The sequence below is a fragment of the Mus pahari genome, chromosome 5 (genome assembly GCF_900095145.1).
Source record: "Mus pahari chromosome 5, PAHARI_EIJ_v1.1, whole genome shotgun sequence".
In the NCBI taxonomy this organism is placed as follows: Eukaryota; Metazoa; Chordata; class Mammalia; order Rodentia; family Muridae; genus Mus; species Mus pahari.
Window position 1 is genome coordinate 160,830,629 of NC_034594.1, and position 22,369 is coordinate 160,852,997.

At 43.4% G+C, this 22,369-nt stretch overlaps 1 protein-coding gene across 1 annotated transcript in view; it reads left to right on the forward strand.

Moving 5' to 3' along the window:
- The window catches only part of Ush2a (usherin), a 678,886-nt gene that overhangs the window by 595,113 nt on the left and 61,404 nt on the right, over nt 1-22,369 (forward strand). Inside the window, exon 60 of the mRNA XM_021198607.1 lies at nt 144-498. Coding sequence (XP_021054266.1) covers nt 144-498 — 355 coding nt within the window. The remainder of the gene's footprint in view (nt 1-143; nt 499-22,369) is intronic.

Here is a 22,369-nt window from a genome sequence, read left to right on the forward strand (position 1 = left end):
GAGGAGTCTCTGCGTGTGCGTGCGTGTGCGTGCGTGTGTGTGTGTGTGTGCACGCGCGCATGTGTGCGTGTGCATGTGCGCACGTGCGTGTGAAGCTGTTTGAAGTGTCTGGGTGTCACATGGCTTGCTTGGTCCCTTTGCAGGCGTCCTGCTGACACTGAGGAGGAGTCTCAGCTCTCTGTCTGGTCAGAAGGAGCTCTTGAGTTGACTGATGATACAGACACTCTGCGGCCTTTTACGCTGTATGAGTACCGAGTGAGAGCCTGGAACTCCAAGGGTGTAGTGGACAGCCCGTGGTCATCAATACAGACCCTGGAAGCCCCACCTCAAGACCTCCCAGCACCACAGGTTCAAGCCACCAGTGCTCACTCAGCCCTGCTAAACTGGACAGAGCCAAAGGCCCCCAATGGCCTTATCTCCCAGTACCATGTGATCTATCAAGAAAGACCAGATGCGGCAGCACCCGGCACTTCTACCGTGCATGCTTTCACAGTGACGGTAAGAACTTAGAATCCATAACAAGCCCTCAGATTATCTGGTTAACAGGTTATAATTCATTTCCTTATCTGCTTGTCACTTTTCTCACTTAGAGCATAAGTGTATGAATTTTTCATATGTGAAAAACAGCAATCTGGTCCTAGGGATAAGATAATAAATTGAGTACGAGGTGTATTTGGGACCAGTCGGCAGACTGGAACTGATTGGTATTACTACTAGCAAATAAATGAATCTCTGTGCCTGATTACCTTTACAAACCCACTAAATGGGAATAACTCTGTATGTCCCTCAATATTACACAGGAATGATGACGTCAAGATAAGAACATGTAATTTTCTAGTATGTCAAAGAATTAATCTTACACACACATGTATGCTTATATGCACACAGAGAGGGGGCAATAATAGTTCATGTGCTAGAAAAGACACATGTATTCTAACAGGGTATTGATTATTCTTTCCTGAGCTCTTGCCCCTGATGCATAAAATAATTTCATTAGTTCACCTAGTATTTCCTGAGAGTTTTCTTTTGCAAAATACTCATATTCTAAGAGAGATGCAGAAGTGTGATGGGCTTTGTCTTAGAAATTTTTGTACACTATTGTAGAGATGAGAATTATATGAAAAAAAAATAAAAGAACCTATAGTGCCCACTGCATTGGGATTTAGATCCCACACCCCACCACTTGCCAGTCATGAGTCACATTCCAAGATCAGGTATCATACGGAAAGCATTGCTCAGGAGACATCCCAAAGTCAACCGAAAGCACTTGGGCTGGAAAGCCTGTGTAGAGAAAAATGAAACGTTAGGGCCAACCCTTGCAATAAGATGTCTAGGTTACCCTGAATAATAGTTTTTAAAATCAAAACCAGTTGCCTATGCTTTAAGCCTATGGAAGCCCAATTTATAAGAAGTTAAGGAGTTGATGTTTGTCAGGACGGAGAAAGAGCACCAGGTTAGTGTGCTATGATGTAATTCCAAGAGAACCTTTCTGAGTGGATGGTAAAGTATCACATTTACTGCCATCTGACTTTTTCTTGTATGACCCGACAATAAGCAGCACGAGAGAGAAGACATCACGCAGACATCCTCATCTTATTTCACAATGGATATTTTGTTCTCCTTTTTGACATCCTTTTTCTATCAGCATTTCCCCATTTAATTTCCAGATCCTTCTTTATAAATATTAGTAGCCACTGTCTTATGTAGAAACCATCGTTTCAGCTGATCATTTGATCTGCAGTAAAATGTTATTTTTATAAACTATGTTCTTAGAACTTGTACTCTAATCTTTTACCTGTAAAGTAATTTTGGTTAAAATACTGAAACATTGTCATAAATATATTTTCATCAAAGGCACCAGTACCAATGGCCAAGCCTTTGTTCTTTCAGCATATAACTTCCAGGAGTATACCAGCTAATCATATATTCTCCCCAGGTCTAATGGAATTCCTTGGGGAGAATACCATGAGTCATTGCTTGTGTGGTCTTATTATAAAACATGATTTAAGGATCTGATGGATGTGAGGACTCTGTCCTTTGTTTGTTCTGCTGGGTTCTATTTATACATTGCTAACATGTTCCTGGAAGAGCAGCCAGCCTGTGGCCTCAGGCTGGAAGCTACACAAGGAGTGCTTCCTGCCATTGCCTTCAACGTCCCCATCCTGACAGTCCCATCATACAGCACTTTTTCTGTTTTTCTAAAACTTATTAGTCTATATGATGCTGAAGAGACTAGACAGAATAATCATGAAATTATAATATCCTTATCCCTTATTTTTGAATGTGAGCATTCATCCCAAGTGGCCTTCCAACATTCTGGATCAATGACTCTGAAAGCAAGATGCCCCAGAGATTTGGTTGGATTCATCTGGAAAGCTCCATCTGAATTGTTCAAGCAACCAAGGCCATCTTCCATAAAGCCAGGATTCAGACATTCTGGTCACCAGGCCAAATCCCCAGGGCACAGTCACCATGAATTCACATAGACTGATATTCCAAATAATATCATCAGAAAAATAGACTATTGTCTATGACTCTCATTCCCTCCAATTCCCATATATATCATGTGTGTGTGTGTGTGTGTGTGTGTGTGTGTGTGTGTGTGTGTGAGACAGAGACAGACAGACAAACAGACAGACTTTGAGCAAAGAGCAAAGGCCACTTGTGGAGGAAATGGCTTATTTGTAGTATACATCCTAGTCAGAGCCTATCATGAAGAGAAGTCAACACAGAAACTCAAGGTAGGAACTTGGAGGCAAGAACTGAAGTAGAGACCACAGAGGAATGTTCTTACCAGCTTGCTCTCTGTCCCTCACTCTCCTGCTTTCTTAGACACCCAGGACCAGTCTGCTGCTGGAGTGGGAGTAGCTCCTCCCACCATGGCTGGCAGGGAGTGAGTGACTGACTGACTTACCTACAGGTCAGTCTGATGGAGGAGGCATTGCCTCAGTGGAAGTTCATCTTCCAAGATCACCCTGGCTTATGTCAAGTTGACAAAGAAGACTAACCATCACACTATATAGCCAAATATCTTCTTCTAAAATTTAAGCCTATTATTTTTATTTGTTTTCTGAACAATGTGACCTCCCTATATTGCTGCAACAGTCTTTAGGGTCAAGCAGGTTTAATCATGTTGGATAAACAGTCATCGAAACTATTTTCCTTATCATTACTCAGTGTTGGGGTATACTATGAGATTGAGTCAAGCAGTGACTGGGTAGGAAGATGGTGGATCAAAAGTGAGGCACAAGTTATTAGCTGGGGTCTGAGGTTTCTAAGCCCCTCACTGCTGGGTGTCTTCTGTCTCGGCATATAGGACTCCCTTTTAAATGTTGCCCCAATATTCCTCCTGGATTTACTTGCTCTAGCTGAAATTTTCCCCAGCAAAGAAGTGGTGTTTACTATAAATGAGGCACGGAGTGCAAACAAGCAGTTAGAAAAACAAATCAACCCCGACTTGTGAAAGACATTCCAAATGTCACTTATTTGATCCCTTGATTATTGTGGTCCCATATATACTCAAGGGACCACCAAAATATTACCACCCCTGGTGTAAGCCCATCCCTGGTTTGCCTGAGTTCCCCCAGAGTTGTTTAGAAACAGGTGGAGGTTGCTGGGAGAGCCACACGAAGCAGGTGTGGTAGAGCCATGAATCCTGCTGGAGGTGGCAATGGATGGAGAACAGGCAGCAGGGGCCCTCCATGGGGGTGAAGAGGGGATATCTTGGCAGGAGGAACAGCAGCAGCAAAGGCAGCAGGAGAGGAGAAATGGGGACTCTGTGGATTTTAATGCATCTCTAATTTCTCTACCCAACATCGGAAAAAAGCCATCTCTCTTCGAGTCTAAGTTGGTCCTTCTGAAACTCAAAGACCCAGACTCTGAGCGTGTCTTCGGATCTTCGTAGACTTCCTTACTGAAAACAGGCTTCGGTTACAAATCCTTAAACTTACTTCCCCCATTAGCTCTGTGATGGATGGTGCGGTGTCAGAAGAGAGGCTGAATTTAGCCTCTCTTGGCATGCAAGAGTTCCATGGTGCTACTTGCAGGAACGTTCCTGGCGAGGCTGGCGAGGCTGCCACCACCACTCAGGTCTGTTTGCTTTAGCTCCCTGGCACCTGTCACTGTGCTGGCAGAAATAACTTGGGTTTTAAAGGCAAAGAAGGGGTTTTACGTACAAGCCGGTGCTCTAAGCATGTCCCTGCTTGCCCTACAGATTATAGAACACCGAGCCCAAAACATACCTTTGCCCAGTACCCTGATGGTATCTCGCTCCATATGTAGAATCAGGCATAAGGAGCCGATGAGATGAGCAAGCGATTTGGGTCACTAAGAGTTGGCTTCTCATCTGGGCATAAAATCCAGAATTACAACACTAGTCTCTACACTCTGGTTGCCAAACTCCCTTTCCCAATGTCAAGGAGGAGGCATTTAAAATTTCCTCATGTGCTTGGCCCAGATCTCCTTACCATTAAACAGATTTGTAGCCAAAACACATTATGAGATACTTCATAATTGCCCTATTATGAAAGGTTTGTGAGTGAATTGATGGACTCAATTCTAATCCCATTTTCGTTTTGGCTTATTATAATGTAAAATATTATGGCTTCTTACGCATGATCTTACATTGGTTGTAGCTGTGACCATGTGGCGTTTCTCAGCCTTTCTTCTGCAGACCCATTTACTGAGTGGTAGGAATGCTCTGTAAGATGACTGCATTCTAGAAGGGTCTCTGTTACAGACAATGGTAGGGAAAACCCTTGGCAGCTCCACCTAGACGCCCTAGCGTGTCTGTCCAATAGAGAGATTTTTCACATTTTATAATATAACTAGGTTATTCTTTCTACTACATGAAGAAGGCAGAGCATGTACAGGCTAGCATCATACAAAACAGTGACCTCTCATGTTTGATTTTATGTTGCATTCTCATTCACTAGCCATGCATGTTCTCTTTCCCCCTACTCCCCTGAAAAAACTTTTCGTGGCTCCCGGCACTTCATCTGACCAGCTCCACTGCAACTTCCTTTTCTATTCATCAACAATGCTGAAGGTGGCTCCCACAGTGCATTTTTGAGTCACTGATCACCACCAACAGTGTCACCTCAATCCACTGGTTCAAAGAGGAGACATCATGGTCATGTGACTGACTCTTATTTCTTTTTCTGTTCTTTCACTGACCTCAGAATCATGGGAAGTGGGGGTGGGAGGGGGAGGAGAAGAAAGAAGGGAGGGATGACGGGGGAGAGGGAGGGTGTGAGGGATGGCAAGGAAGGAAGAAGGAAAGGGAGATGAATGGCGTAAGAATGACCAGATGGTTATGTTTTCATTCATCTTCCATTGCCACTGTCATTCAGGTGCCTTGTGGGAATCATATCTGTGGGATATGTACAGGACCCCACGGAACTTCCATGCCCCATGCTCCTCTGATGGAGGCCAGCCTGGTGATGTGGTTGGTGGTTGTTGTTGCTGCTACTGCTACTGCTGCTGTTTTACGTCCCTTTCTGTCACTCTCCTAGCTGTCAAATCAACAGCTTCCCTTTCCTCCCCACCCTCAACGCCAGCCAACTTCCCAACCTGTCACATTGATACTGCTTTCTTAGTGCTCTTGAGGCCTACAGAACACTTGTCTCACCACATGATGGAAGTATGTATTGTCCATGGTAATCTTTCCTTTGAGAGTCTGTTACCAGCTCTCTGAGCCGACACCCAATCACAGCTTAGCTTCAGAGTGCATTGAGTAAGAAGCACTCATCTTCCGTGTTGGGTCATGATCATCAATTCCTACGATTGCATTAAGAACCTCCAGAGACCCTCCTCGACCCATGTGTCTAGATCCAAAATACCCCAAGAGTCTCTTTTTCCATAGGAAGCCCCATGCTAAGAGTAAAATGTCAATCACTTCTTCCTTGGGATTTTCAACTTTTCCAAATAATTCTCTGAGAAGTTTATCCCTCAAATGCCTTCACAGAGTTGGGGGAGAAAAGTCACTTTATGCCCACCCCCAGGGAGAAAGGAAATAATCAGTGCTCTCACTTATCAGCTAAATTCCCCTCTTTGATTGGCTTTTCATGACCCCAGACATGCTTTCAAAAACATGAGAATGATTTACGTTGTGTGTATGTATGTATGTGCATGCCACAGTGTGAATACGGAAGTCAGAGGACAGTTTGCTAGAATCAGTTCCCTCCTTCCATCCTGTGGACCAAAGATCTAGCTCAGGTCACTGAGCTTGCTAGCAAACACCCTTGCCTGCATAGCCATTTCATCAGTCCAAGCTTAGCTATCCTTTTACATAGCTTACTGTACACAGACCTTTAGAGAAGAGGAAACCAAAGGCTGATTCTTTAAGATTTATAGTTCCAGTAGATTTCATCGCCACTTATTTAACTTGCTTTGTAGCCCAGGTTAGCCTAGAACAGGTAACCCTCCAGCCTGTCTTTTCATTGCTGGGGTTTATAGGCAGTAACCACCACAGCCAGCTCTTATCACTTGTTTTTCTAAGTTAAGTGCACAATTCCCCACAACAGATATGTTTCACACCCTGTTATATAACTACATCACCTTATTGTCCCTCCCTCTGACTGCTCAGTCAAGTCAGGTCATCTCAAGAGCTTCCCTCTTCCTTGCTGCCATATCCAATCCTCCCCTAAATCCTCCAAATTGTGTCCTGACTCCCTCTTAAAGACCATATAGGATCTCCACCAGCATCATTTCTTCTGAGAGGACAGTTTTACCCTTACAAATCATCCTTCATTCGCTCAAAGTCTGAACTAAACTGTCCTGTATCTCACAGAGCTATCGCGTTAGCGAATCCATTACTGCACTTGAAGTGTAAAGTACTGTCAATGGCAATGTAGCAGAGGCTTTAGATGCCCTGCGATCTGCAATGCTGAAATAAATCAGCAAATGTAGCTAAAATGGAGGTTCAAAAGGAATAGTTAGACTGATTGGCTGTACATAATAAAACCTTATTTTACATTTGCTACCACCTGGCAACAAAATTCTGAGTTTACAAATTTCAGGTAATTCCCCGAGTACCAGATTTGCTAGGGTCTCTTTTATAGGTTGCTAAGCAAGACTGTTTCTCTCTCTCTTTCTTTCTCTCTCTCTCTCTCTCTCTCTCTCTCTCTCTCTCTCTCTCTCTCTCTCTCCCTGTGTGTACGTGTGTATGCTGTCTTCTCTGCCACAGTCAAAGCCTGTCCCAAGACCTCCACTGTCCATGTTACACTGTTCACCTGCCGTGTGTGTGTGTGTGTGTGTGTGTGTGTGTGTGTGTGTGTGTGTGTCCCTCCTTTAGATCTCAGCTTGTATTAACAGGTCCAGCCCCCAACACTTACTCCTCAAATCACACAAACTGCCGTCACCATTGTCAAATACCAGATTCTTAGGGCCTGGAGGGCAGTGGGTGGGGACACTCAGCTGGAGGACAGTGGGCGGGGACACTCAGAGTCCCTTGGCCCAAGTATGGTGCTTCTTTCTGGCTTTTAACTCAATTACAGAGGCACTTCACTCAGACACCCAACAACCCAAATAAGCCTTGTCTACAACACATGATAATCTAAAATGAGCACCGCAATGGACCGACGTCATAAATTCAGGATACACGCCAGTTAGCAGAGACAGCAAGCTGTAAATGACAGGGAAGGGCAGAAGTTAATTGAACTATTCTGCTCTTGTCACCAGTGGAAAGTGGCCACTACCTGAGACAAGATGGCTGCCCCTGAAGAACCCCATTACAGCCCTGCAGTCACCTCCTTGGCTCTGCAAGGGCTGATGGGTGAGGGGATATCATACACAGATGACCAATTCTTTCTGGTTCACAGCCGATCAAAGCGAAAGTCAGCAGCTGTTCAGGACAAGTGACCACTGTAACGGCTGTAATATAACCCACTAAATAGAGAGGGAATTGCAGCGGAGCAAGAGGTTAGCCGTGATTATCGGCAGGTGAGTGCTTTATTGAAGTTGAAAGACCATTAACATTGATAGAGTAATTATTTCAACTTGAAAGTAATTACCTTGATGGGTGATAACTTCTCCAGTGTTCCCAGATTTGATTGGGCCAAACAATTGTGAGCTCCTGAAGCCTAGAAAAATATTACAACAATACTGTGATTTCTAAATTACTGGAACTACTGCTGAAATGCTCTAATCATGCCGAACAGCGAAAAGCTTTCGCCTCACACAAGCTGCCGGCCTCTCATGGAGGCAGAGACATTTCCTTTTTAATCCAAACGCAATGACCCACACCCACCACCTGTGAATGGTATGTGACGGGCTTGCAAATGAATCTTTTGAACTCCTTATTTTATAAGGTGAAACACCTTTGGAACTTTTTTTTTTTTTTTTAACTTGGCTATTATAAAGCAGAAGGCGCTAGCATCCTCGGCCCTGTGAGTTGGGAGACAAGCAGAGGAAATATTTTCTGTCTGTGTCTTAGAGGGTTTAAGTTTGCATAAATTAATTATCTGATAATGACACTGCACTGATTTAAAATTCTAGAAGCCAGGCAACGTGGATCAGAGATTTCAGGTATTATTATGGAATTTACATCTGTCAGTGGCTTTCTTGCTTGGCAATGTCGAAGCCCTCCACGAATTTGCTCTAACTAGAGTGCTTTCTACTTATGTACGCCAACCAGACGTCAACAAACAAAATGAAAGTTGGGAATCTGGGCGACGGCTTCTTTGAAACCTCATGAATATATGAAAATTGCATGCTATTTGCAATTGAGGACTGAAAACATCAGATCTAATCTGATGATCTTGACCAAGAAATACTTGGTCGTACATCAAAAAGCTATTTGTGGCATTTCTTCTGAGACTCTGCGAATCTATAGAAACTATGATGGATGCAAAGGGAGAGTTTATTCCTCTGGACTGCCTGGCAGGGCTGGAGAAGGACAAAAGGCACTCACTCGCCCCACCTCAGTACTGTCTGTGAGCAGCGTGAATGCCCGAGAGAAGTAAAAAAAGAAGGGGCTTAGCTCATCTACCCCTGACTCCAACTCTCCCTGATGCGCACACATCCTACATGTGGACGAGCCACAGGCAGGACAAACAGCCATCAGGACTCTGAGCCCCACTGTCATCAGGGATAGATGGTACAGCACCCTTCAGCTCTTAGGTGATTCTTGAGGCCTGTCTGTCACCTAAGCAAGATTCAGTCACATGACCTGCCACTGGATCACTACCTTTTGGCAGTATTTCCCAGTATATTTTTTTTCTAATTAATGCCTTAAGATGTCCCAGGGATAGAACAGTTTTCTACTTGTTGTCTAAGAGCCAATAGGAAATGTTTCAACCAAGCAGATAATGGGTTACCTCCATCTCCCTAACTTGTTCTGAGTTATTTTCCCTAAACAGAGTCATTGCAGTGGCACACTCCCATAATGCCCCACTCTCAAGCCCAGAGAGTTCTGAGAACCAGCTTGAATCTGGTAAAAGGCAGAAGGTTCAGAACGAAACCATCCCACTTGGGAAAGTGACAGGATTTATAGATTAAACTGTAAATGTTACTACTAAACCAACCAGAGTAGAACGATCTGATGACATAATGTAACATCTATAAGCAACGTGTCCTACACAGCCAGGCTAAAGAGTATGTTGAAGAAGCCCCATAGGTGCTCTGAATTTAAAATAAGTATAATAACTCATTTTTAAAACATTTTATATGATACTTAGATTATTAAATATTCACATTACCAAATCAGAGAGTTGTAATCCCTTCTAAGGGGAACATTGTCTAACCCTAAAAGATAATGGTCTAGACAAGCCAGTAAAATGACAGTATATTTTTAACAGATGTAAATGTTTCCTTTTGACAAGACACAAGTAATGAATTTTATCATATAAGTTCCTATTCGGTGATTATGACCCAGAGTTTTATTTTTGCTCAAGCAATTACTAAAGTCATGGCTGGATACCTATGCCCATTAGTGGATGGTTCTGTGGTTTTTTTTTTTTTTTTATGATATTATTGATCTCTTGCTGAGCTGAGATTCAGGTTTTATGCCAGATAGCTTGATTAATGGGTTGGTTTCTATAAGTGGACTGAATGGGGATAGAAAGCCGGGGCAGCCGGCTCTGCCAACCCCAAACCCGTCAAGACGCAGAGCTCATTATGAAACAGTTATCAAGGATACATGAAAAATTAATTGGGCTCAGTTTGATTCTGAAAAGAATCGGCTTTCTCCTCAGCGCCCCCCCGCCCACCCCTTCCAGATGTTCTGTGCCAGCCCCTGGAGGAACAGCAAAGGGAGATGTATTAATACATTGTATTGATTAGATCAAGACCCCTGACAGTTATTTGTAGAGCTACCATCTGGCCGCTGCTCGAATTCCTTCACCAAAAACAGGACGTGACATGTTATTAATCTCAACTCTCTAAGTATAGACAGTTGCCTTTTCTGTTAAAGCGCATTTTACCATTCCGTGGGAGATGGAAGCAGACCTGAAGGGTGCAGAAATTAAGGTTATTACACAAATTGAGCCATATGGTCCAAATATTTCAGCAAGAAAATTGCCAGGCAATAAAAATTGCTCCTGCCTTCCTAATGGTGTAAATTACAGTTTAACCATGGCTCTAATGATGTCCTTCTGCCGCGCTTAACTACTGTTACATGAAGGACATTGTTTTAAAAATATAAAAAACAAGTAAATGCCAGCAGCGTGTTTTACAATCTGTTAGTGTGTCATTAAGAACACTGTCAGAAATACATAAACATAACAGCAGCCAAGCCAGCATACAAAGAATTCAAACAGAAAGATGGAGTATTTTGAAAACTACTGTAATGTCAAGTACGCAGAACCTTCTGGAAGTTTTTCAGGAGACGAGCCCTATCTAGCGCTTTCTTCGAACTCTCTCATCTCATCTCATCTGTCCATCAGCAGTATTTTTGAAAGCAAGCTTGGATGCTCATTGTTACTCTGTGTGTGTGTGTGTGTGTGTGTGTGTGTGTGTGTGTGTGTCTTACCCTGCAGCCTTCTGCCCTCCCCTCATAGATAGGAAAGGTGAAGCAGACCAGAGGAGTGACCAGTTCCCAGCCAAGGATGCCCATGGACCTTGCTGAGTTCATCTGTTGTTGGCCAGAAGAGACAGGGCTCCACTCCTCTCCTCATCAGTAACTAGTATTCAAACTGCCATTTTCCTGTAATTCTGAAGCAAGCAGGTCTGTCAACCTGAACACACCCGTGGACACTGGATTTAAAAGCAGTCTATTCTTATGCTGTTAGGAATCACAGTAAAGACCCTAATAAGACTTGAATTCCTCCAATATTTTCATGTTTATTAGACAAAATAAAACAAAATAAAATAAAAAATTCTTGAAACATGATCTGTTAGATTAAACTTCCAGGAGAAAAACTTAGTACAGTAAAGGTGCTTATAAAAGGGGGAGGGGGGACTTTTAATTCCTGTTTCTTTAAGCTCATTTGCTTTGTTTGTTTTGTTTTGTTTTGTTTGTTTGTTTGTTTTCTCCTCCATTCCCCCAAAGGGAAAGGTTTGTTCAGTGTTTAATTTACCTTTAAACTTAAAAAAAAAAAAAAAAAGAAAGAAAGAAAAGAAAAGAAAGGAAAAGGAAAGAAAAAGGAGGGAAAAGAACCACAGGGAAACAAAAGAGTGCTTCATTTGCATAATATTAATATTCATGAGGAGCCTTAAGTAACTGCCTCCTTACCGAGTCAAGGGCAGGGAGAGTGATTAGGAGTGTTTTTATGGGAGTCTTCTTTACCTAGGTATGCTCATGGCTGCCTGCTGTACTTTTTCAAGTTTTTTGGTGTGTGTGTGTGTGTGTGTGCGCGCGCGCACTCGTGAGTGATCGGAGTGTATTTGATTCCTCTCTCCATCTATGTGCATTCCAGGGATCAAACTCCAGTCAGAAGGCTTATACCCCAGGCACTGCTACCCACTAAACTGTCTACTGCCCCTCTGCACTTTTCTGACTAAACCATCACCTTTGGCAAGGCCAGATTTAGCCCACATAGCCACAGTCTTCTGCCTTTTCTTCCAAATACTGTCTGTCATGCTTTCCTGACATATGTGTATGTGTTTGTATGGCTATATATATGCACACGTATGGAAATGTGAGCATGTGAAGTCCATGGCTATGTACATGCACATGTATGGATGTGTGTGCATGTGGAGTCCATGGGTTGATATTGAATGTCTTAGTCAGTTGCTCTTCACCTTTTTTTAAAACAATATTTGAGGCAGGATCAGCTCAAGTCCCCAAGATTCTGCCCACGCAGGTACTTTCACAGCTGAGTCAACTCCCCAGCCCCTACTTTCATTTTCTCCAGAGCATTTGGCTTCATCTGACGACATGTTTTATTTTTCCATCCTGTGTCCTGCTTGTCTCCCCAAGCTGAGTGTGAGCCTGTGCTCTGGGGGTTGTTTCCTATGGTCCCCCTATCTAGCACCTAGGAAAATGCCACCTTGCAAAGACACTTGCTAATGAATCATGAATTAATGAATGGCTAAAATCCAATACATTAAGAAGTAGCTTGTCTTTTATTTCTGGTTCACACCCAAACTACGATTATATTCTAGAGATTAAAATAACAACAACAACAACGACAAAACCCTCCCTAATGTTCTATTATTTCCTCCCAGAAGGAAGTCTATACACTCACAGTTGAATCATCTTTGTATTCCAATTTCAATCTGTAAGCCAAAAACTGGTTATATTAAATACATGAGCACTTCACAAAATGGCATTTCATCTTATCCCCTCCCCTCCACCCCACAGAGTGTCAGCATCTATAATTATTAGTGAGGGGAGAGAAGCTCAGAGATGCCACGTAATGTGTGCAAGGCCACACAGCGGATGACAGGGTTATGACTCAGCTGCGGCTCTATCTGATTGTCAGTCAGTGTTTTGCACTGCTTTGTATCACCTCTTGAGCTGTTGCCTGAAGGAAGAAGATGTTATTTTTGAAAAACTAAATATCAATGAAAACCACAGAAGTCAGATTCCACATGGTTTGATATGATTCATTGCCTGGAACGAATACAGTAAATGATGTATAAAATATTGAGTGCATTAGAAATCACTTGGGCCAGGAAGGCTCAGAATCCCTGTGCCTTAGACTCTATACTAGATTCAAAAAGAAAGAGAGGAAGAAAGAAAGAAAGAAAGAAAGAAAGAAAGAAAGAAAGAAAGAAAGAAAGAAAGAAAGAAAGAAAGAAAGAAAGAAAGGAAGGAAGAAAGGAAGAAAGAAAGAAAAGGACAAAGAGGCATAGCAGGCAGAATCTTGATTTCTTCAGGGACAGCAGCAGGTCTACTTTCAAACATCTGATGGCAACTTTGTATTTCAAGATGACAAGAGGTGCTGTTTTTTATAAAGGGTCCACACTTGCCCGGTTGATAGTAAACTAAAGACTTTTTAAAATGTATCTAAATAATCCCCTTAGATGATACTGCCCTGGGAGGTGGTCAGCAATTAGAGCCAAGGGTCTGGAGTTAGCAAGCAAGGCTTAGAGACTGACTATGATGTGGACCACACAAGGTGAAGCAGTAAGGTAATAATGGTACTTGGTCCAGCTCAGTGAATAGTCATCAGCAGGAACTGAAATAAAAACTCTTTCTACCTGTGTCATATCTGGATAGACTGGTCCACAACTAAACATTAAAAAATAATAATAAATTACAAAAATGGCAGAGGAGCACATACTTAAAATTCTAAAGGCTAAGTCAGACGAATATTAGGTTTTAGGGCAGGCTGGGCTATATAGTGTTTCAGGCTAACCTGGGCTAAAGAACATTACCCTATTTCAAAATGAATTTTTTTTCCTCATTGCCTCTTTATTCCATAACAGCATATCCCAGAAACTGTATCCCTTTAACAAAGTGTGTTCTCATTCATAACAGAATGGCTTTGTGGCAGGGACCCCAGTTGTCATGGGGGAAATAGAAGACAAAGGCAGCCAAGAAAGGCTAGTCACTAGTTCAGGAAACTTCTGCGAGACTCAGCTTGAAATACAAAACTCACTAAGAATATCTCCTGGACTTTATATTGGTATAAGGGCAGCTTACTTTGTCTAGTGCAGTGTTCAATTACAGCCTGAACACCATGGGGTGTGCCTGTGACGTTAACATTGACTTGTGACGGTGCCTGGCTCTGGCTTACTAGACCTTCAACAAAGAGCACGAGTCCTTCAAAAGTATTGAAGGTCAGACCCATTATTTGCCCTGGAGATTCTAGCAGCATCGCTGGAATAACCAGGGGAAAGGCTTGATAAACTACCCTCTGTTGACCTGTAAGCCCTATCCCAGGACCTACACTGCTGTCTCTCTTACCTGGTCTTGTGTTGCCTCTGATCTACAAGAAACCACAGGGGATTCCTAAAAGTAGCTTTCTAGGTCTAGGGAGGTGGCTCAGTCAGTAAGCTGGAGGATCCAAGATCCATCCCTCAGAAGCCACATAAAAATGCCAAGCATGGTCTTGTATATTCATGACCTAAGCCCTGAGGAATGGAGACAAGAAGATTTTTCCAGACAACCCAGCCTGGAGGGGGGCACCCCAAATCAGTAATCCACCTTTTTCAAAAAGCAAGGTGGATGAGTTCTGAGGAGCACCACCCAAAGTTGACCTCTGGCCTCCATATGCACAGGCACACACGAGCACACACAACATGAATACATTCATACATATACATACACACACACACACACACACACACACACACACACCATGAATACACACAAACAAATAAGTAAATGGATGGATGAAAGTAGCTTTCTAAATCACTGTGTGTATTAAACTGTGGCTAATTCTCTTCCTTCGTGGCCTATCATGTTTTAGAAATGCTGTAATTAGCACTTTTGGCTTCAACATAGTAGGAGCCTCAGGAGATTCACCTTGTCCTTTCAGCACTGGGCGACCTGGCCATCATGCTGTAAGCCTTGGCATTTGTCCTTAGCAGAGTGATAATTATTTATTAGTGGAATGGATGCTTATTATATTCAGAAATTAAAATTGTTAGGGGACATTGTGCAGAGGATCACATCTGTTGGAAATAAATCACTTAAAAAATTATATTAGTCTCACAGACGGTCAAGAGCGAAGCGAGGGAGGGAGGTGTGAAGGGGTTGAGGAGGCTGGCTTTTAAATCCTGTGAAGTAGAGTGTGGTCACTGTGTTGTCAGCACACAGTGTTCAGACAGCAACTCACCATTTCCCCTCTTTGAACCCCAGGTGTCCAATTAACAGTGTGTGCTACATTTTTATTCCAAGATAGGCAGATACATAGAACAGTTAGACTGGCTTCCCATCATGCCTAGCAAGGAGTAAAATAAAAACGAAAGAAAATCCAAAAAACCAACCAACCAAAACATGAGAAGAGACAAAAAAGAAAGGAAAGAAGCAAGCAAGGAAGGAAGGTGAGAAGAAAAAAAGAGGACACATGGAAGAAAGGAAGGGAGGGAGGGAAGGAGTTAGGGAGGAAGGAAGGGAGGGAGGGAAGGAGTCAGGGAGGAAGGAAGGGAGGGAGGGAAGGAGTTAGGGAGGAAGGAAGGGAGGGAGGGANGGAGGGAGGGAAGGAGTTAGGGAGGGAGGGAGGGAAGGAGTTAGGGAGGAAAGAAGGGAAGGAAGGAGTTAGGGAGGAAAGAAGGGAGGGAGGGAAGGAGTTAGGGAGGGAGGGAGGGAAGGAGGGAAGGAGTTAGGGAGGGAGGGAAGGAGTTAGGGAGGAAGAAAGGAAGGGAGGGAGGGAAGGAGTTAGGAAGAAAGGAAGGGAGGAAGGAAGGAAGAAAAGAAAAAGAAAGAAAATAAAACAAGAAAAAAAGATCTTTGAGGGATTTGTAGTTCAAATGATACCAGAATTTCAAAAAGAGACAAGAATATTTACATTGAAAGGCATGGGAGTTTGGGGGTGGGAGTTGGCACAAATTACTTCCCTAGGACCCGCCCCCCCCTTTGTGTTTCCTGAGCACACCCTTTCTTTAGACAGCCTGGTCTCCTTGGAGCTTATCACTCTGGTTCTGATAAGCTTGCCCCAAGAGATGCTTTTTCTGTTAACTCCAACAGACTCTCTCTCCTCACCCATGGGAGAGAAGCCTGAGAAGTTGCTTGATCTTGTAGATTCTCATACTCCCAAATATGAAAGGATTTAGAAGGGATTTTATAGTCCAAACTGATTGAGATTTATAGGTTAAGCATATTAATCCAGATAGCCTCAATGTGTGGCCAGAAGAAAATACAGTTTGTATCCTCCATCAGGTCCTATAAAGATAAATTCCCTTTCTCTCTCTCTTCCTTCCCCCTTCCTTCCTTCCTACCCCATCCCTGTTCTCCAAAATGAGCATGAAAAGAAAGGTTGCGTTTTGGTTTTTTTTTTCTATTTGATAAAGCAACCAGGGAATAGGCGGTTCTACAAGATTCTAGAAATAAGAAATTCTGGTAGCTTCAGAGACAGATCCAAAAAGGCAATTTTCTGTAATTTAATATTTTAATGAAGTCTTTGAGAATTTTATGCAAATACACATTGTACTGTTCGTTGTGCCTATTCCCGTTCCTGCCCGGATTCCTCTCAGGGCTGCCTCCTACTCCTGCCCCCAATTCCACCTCCTTTCTTTACAAAAAGATAGTTTTAAGAATCTTCAATTTCCAAACTTTGAAATCATTTAGTAATCTTCATCCGGGGAATTAAGGGTCTTGAAGGAAATGGCTAATTGCCGCATGAATGTCAAGTTCAGCATTGGAAAGCTTGCCCTGGCTCCAGCAGCCAATCATCCTCAAAGAACCTGTCTGTGTTAGTGCATAAGGTCGAAAGAGTCCAGTTTTGAGCACACACCTCAACCCTCTAGAAAGCCTAGACTCTTTTTGATGGTAGAATATCCTTCACGTGGCATGTCTCTATTATATATATATAATATATATATATATATATATATATATATATATATATATATATATATATATATATATATATATATATCAGATATCAGAAACCTATGTGCACCAAATATCTTGACCGTGATGTTCCAGGAAATCCTTGCCCCCCTCCGAGAACGATGGCCTGGGAGCATGCTTCTCAGCCATTTTCTTTTTACTGCTGTGTTATTGCACCCTGTTGGGGGATACATCTGAGCATTTCATGTGTCCTACTTTTAAAATGCCCAGATGGTGGCTACGTGCTCTGGTTTGAATTGGGTAACCCTCATCCTTCATGCTCTGTAATCTGCCTGGTTATCAACGAGAGATATGAGACAAGGGAAAAATCTTCCCCTTTCCAGCTCCTCTCCATCCGTCCTAGTCGCCCACATAAACGACGTGTTCACGATAACTGAACATCGCTTTTGCAGGGTGAGGAACCAATCCCTGTGCACCCAGGGCCCCTGCATCCCTCTCAGAAAGAACCCTTTACAACAAGTAACGTGGGCGGGCAGGCGCGGCACATGCCGGCGGGGGCAGGAGGGGACACTTAGATTTGCAGTGGTCTTTTTCATGCTAGGCTTTAAGCTCAGCAGAGAATTTAAATGAAATTAATCAGCCTGAGACAATGACATGATACTGACACCTGGGCCACATTCATAACTACCTTAGGGCCCATACAACATCCATGAATACATCCAATCCTAGGTCCAGTACATTTCCTGCATGTTGACATTTAGAGCCCACTGCGCTGTGCCATGCTTTGGGTTTTTTTCCTACATACACCTTCTGTGCTTAGTTTCCATGTATTTGCATATGGGTTTTCAGAACATCATTCCTGTGAAAGGAGGGTCTAAGACGTGGGCATTTCCTGTTCCTCCCCGTCTCCCTTAGGTGCTCAATACTCTGCCAGGAAAGAAACAGTTATGAATAAAATCCTCAGGCAGGGCTTCAGAAGCCTCCAGATCCTGACCTGATAGCAGTACCTTTCTTTGGACAAAGCATAAAGCCAAGTTAAACAGCTGCTCTTCTGAGTCATCAGAGCCCCAGGACTCCTTGGGTCCCAGGAGGAAGTCACAAGGCAAACACTGTTCTCCAGTGACAGGTGTGCAAGGCATTCTCAGCATGGTCACTCTTCACAAAGTTCCTCAGGAAGTTAGCAAGTATTAGGGTGAAGACTCAGAGCAATGAGATGCTGTGCCCCAGGAAACTGGGCAAAGAGATGAAATCAAGACCTGAGCTCTGGGGGTTGTCTTAAGGTGACCCTTGTTTGGATTAAGGATCCAGAACTTCAATGTTGCCTCCCCCTGCCCCCCCCCCCCGTCAGTCACAGGACTTCAAGGACTTCACCCTTTCTTATAAAACAGAAATTCATCTTTATATGTTTTAAAAGGTAAAAAAAAAAAACAAAAAAACTGTTTAAAAAAAATCATTGATTCTAGAACAATAGCTTATACACCCAATATACCAAATTCATAGCATGTGCCTTCTGTCTTTAGTGAAATGTTTTTCCTAAAATGTATAAATTGATAACCATCTTGGATCTGTCTGTATGAAAGTAAAAACCACAGTGAGTTGTCAAAACAAATGTAAGTTGTTTTTATTTTTAATTAGGTATGCTTAGCTTAAGTACATTTTCTCTTAAGGTATAACGAATAAGCCCTGATCATTCCTTTTTGTTTATTCATTTAAAACGCAAATAAAAGCAGATAATCAATAGACCATAATCTAAAACTAGAGGCTTTACAAGTTAATAAGCTTGAGTCAATAGATATGCTATAACAAAGCTTTCAGTGCTAAACCTGACATAATTTGCTTTACGCTAAGCTAGTTGACTTAATGCTTTAATTTAATTCCAATATTAACTGAAAAATCCAAAGAAAGGGAGAAAATTTAAATCCTATTATATTAAAATATTTTTCAAGCAATAGCTCAATATCTCCACGCCACAACTGCTGATGTGTGCCATTAAAGTCTACCCAGCCACCCGGGGCAAATGGTTGATGGCCAGTTAACCCTTTGGAGCCTGGTTTGCGAGAGTTCTGGATGTTCTCATTTGCCGTTTCACAGCGATCCTGTCAACCTCACCTGCCACCTGTGTGTCTTCTATGTCTGTTCCCCATGATTCATTGCCAAACTGTAGGGGATGCTGTTGGTTTTGTGGGTGTTCATGTTTAGGGTGCTTGTGTTTGTGTATATGCACTATGAGAAGGCCAGAGGGTAACCGTAGCTGTCATATCTCAGGTGTCATTCACCTCATTCTTTCATTGACCTGTAGCTCACCAAGCAGGCTAGCTAGACAGTCAGTGGGCCCCAAGGATCCCTGCTGCTGGGACTGGAACATAAGCATCTCCCCCACACCCAGAGTTTTATCTGAGGGAATTAAACCAGGGTTCTTGTGCATGCCTGTGATGTACTCCTCTGACTGAACCATCACCCAGGCCCAGGGATCTTAATACTAAAGCAATGCTTCTATTTTTCTTTATTCATTATGCAGCCTGACTCCTCAGAAGGGAAAAAAGACATAGGAAAGCCTGGGTCACACAGCAGTAGGAGGCCTTTCTTGACACCCAGTAGCTTTGCCTTGCAAAGTCTGATGTCATTAGTGGGGACAGTAAGACATATGAAGTCATACTCAAAATGCTTACATGGTCATGAACACAGTTCCTCTGAGCACCTCCCATCAAATCCCGATGGTGCCCCTGACAAAATGAACATGAACAGTATGTATCAACTACCATTTCATTCTCTCTCTCTCTCTCTCTCTCTCTCTCTCTCTCTCTCTCTCTCTCTCTCGTGTGTGTGTGTGTGTGTGTGTGTGTGTGTGTGTGTGTGTAACATATATATATGATTTGGGAAAGTACTCTGTGTTTTAAACCTTTAAGACAAGAGACTTCATAAGGAAAGGGTTCAGAGGGTAAAGAACTTAGGCTGCAAGAGATTTTGAGAGCAGCAGTACTGGTCGCTGCTCACAGTGTTCAGCTGTGTCTCTCAGAGCTACTGTGCCTGTTAGCTTGACACCCAAGGCCCTCCTTGCCAGTCACCCCTTTGTGGTTTTGATCAGTGTCAGGACAGTCACGTTCTGATCAGGTGACAGTCTACTTTGGTTGCTTTTAACCTGGCTGACTATAGCTCTGTGACCTTGTCAAGGTTGTGGCCCAACCCAAGTCTGATCACTCTGCTAAACGGGCGGGGTAGGTGGAGTGGGTGGGGTAGGTGGAGTGGGCGGGGTAGGTGGAGTGGGTGGGGTAGGTGGAGTGGGCGGGGTAGGTGGAGTGGGTGGGATAGGTGGATAGGGTCAGTGGAATCCCTTTTCTGTTTGGAAAGGACAGTCAGGAAATCACTGCGACTTTTTAGAACAACCCCCACCTCCCAACTTTGAAATCATAGACTTCCAACAACTCCCTTTCGTGCTGCAGGCAGCAGTTGTTGTACGCTTGGCATTTCCCGTGCCTGCGTGGCACTGATCAGTGCCGATTGCACACCTGTCCCTTCAGCTGATTTGTACCCGCCGGACAGTACCACACTGCCAGTACTACTGCCCACACTGGAGTCAGTCACCACTTAAAGCAGCTCTCCACCTTCCTAATGTTGCAACCCTTTAATTTTGCTATTGCTGTGAATTGTAATGCAAATATCTGCGGTTTCTAATAGTCTTGGACATCCCATGTGAAATGGTGACTCACAGGTTGAAAAACACTGGTTTAAACTGTCTTCTGGAGGTGATATTGGCATTAAAATCAAAACTGTCACATACACATAATAGGCCAGAATAAGGCACTCTGTATGTGATTTTTTTCAAAAGCAATATGTAGGTCCATATAAGCTTAAATTAAGAGTCTCAACAAATACAAAATTAAAATCTCTAAATTTTACCTTTCCATTCAATTGGAAGTACTCCACACCCTTGGGAATACATAAAATAGTTGTTTTGTTTTCTTTTTATTAAGTTTATTTTATATATATATATATATATATATATATATATATGGAATCCTCAACTGAACAACATTAGATATATGCCACAATATTTCCCTTCTAAATAGCCAGCATATTGCCAATAAGATAATGTATTTAAATAAAAGATAATTTATGCATTTCGCAGACATCGATTGAGCACCCATATGGTGCTCAGCACATTCTGTCTCCCGGTCAGTCTCTGTACTCTTAAGACTCAAGACGTAGTCAGGAGGAAAAAGACAAGTGAATAGCTCACAATAATGCAGGAAGAACCGGACAAGCAGGAACAAAGGAAGTGACCAGCTGGGGCGTCCAGAAACTCTTCACACTGAGGAACTTCTGAGTTGGTAAGGCGTTTCTAAGTGAGTGCACTGTGAGCAAAGGCAGAATTTCATTGGAGAGTTCACTGAGATGAAGGGCAGGCCGCAGGCTGAGCAGCAGAGAGGGGCAGGCTTGCAGGGCTACTGCTGAGGGAGTGGAGTCGGGACCTCCTCTGCTTCCTGCCCAGATCTGGCCCAGCATTCCTCAGACTGGCAACCGGACAGAGGGTAGATTTTGATCCTTCTACTTGACCCTGACCATGAAGTCACTCTAAAAGCAATTAGTGTATCTGGGTGCCATTCACACGTTCCAGAACAAAGCCTTAGCTGCTTCTGCCTGAAGGTAGCATGGGCTCTTCCTCCTGGTAAAGAAACAGGGGTGATTTAAAAAACAAACACCCCAAGCAGGAAATGAGTCTCCTCTGAGGAAATGGAACTGAGGTTACGGATACTGGAGAGACCCCACAGAAAACCCAGCAGACTCACCAGTCCTCAAAATGGAAAAGCCGCCATCTGACATGGATTCGTTTGTTTCTAGTGAGGGGCTCAAGACTCCCTCAGACGAAGCACTAATAACCAGCCTTTGCTGGAAGACAACCATGGGATGTTTTCTACCTGGAGCTATGGTATTTTGTGACCCAGCTGAGCAGACTCACAACCCATGTGCACCTATGGTCACAAAGGTCCCACATGGTCACCTTAAGCCCTGAGGAGAGGGTGCCACTGCCTGGCTTTCCCCCAGAACCTGGAGACAGGCTGTGTCACTTCAACCCTATCTTGTCAATTCTGCACACACCTGGCTTCTTCCTGTCAGCTAAATGCCAAGCCTGGCCCCACCTTAGAGCATTAAGCAATTCCTTTTTGCCTCTATGTATTGTCCTGGATGCCTCTTGAGGCTGGAATCTTCTGTTCTTTTCTAAGCAAAACCTCCTCAAGGTCCTGCCTCGCCTGTTAGAGCAGTGACCTCACAGGCTCTCCCTCACTGCCGCTTTCAAGGCAAACATTAAGTAGTAGTTCTCTTCGGGATTTTCTGCAGTGTCCAAGCTGCGGCCGACACCACCACCACTTCTTTCTCCTCCTCCTCCTCTTGCTCCTTCTCCTCCTCCTCCTCTTGCTCCTTCTCCTCCTCCTCTTCTTCCTCTTCCTCCTCCTCCTCCTCCTCCTCTTCTTCCTCCTCCTCCTTCTCCTCTTCCTCCTCTTGCTCCTCCTCCTCCTCTTCCTCCTC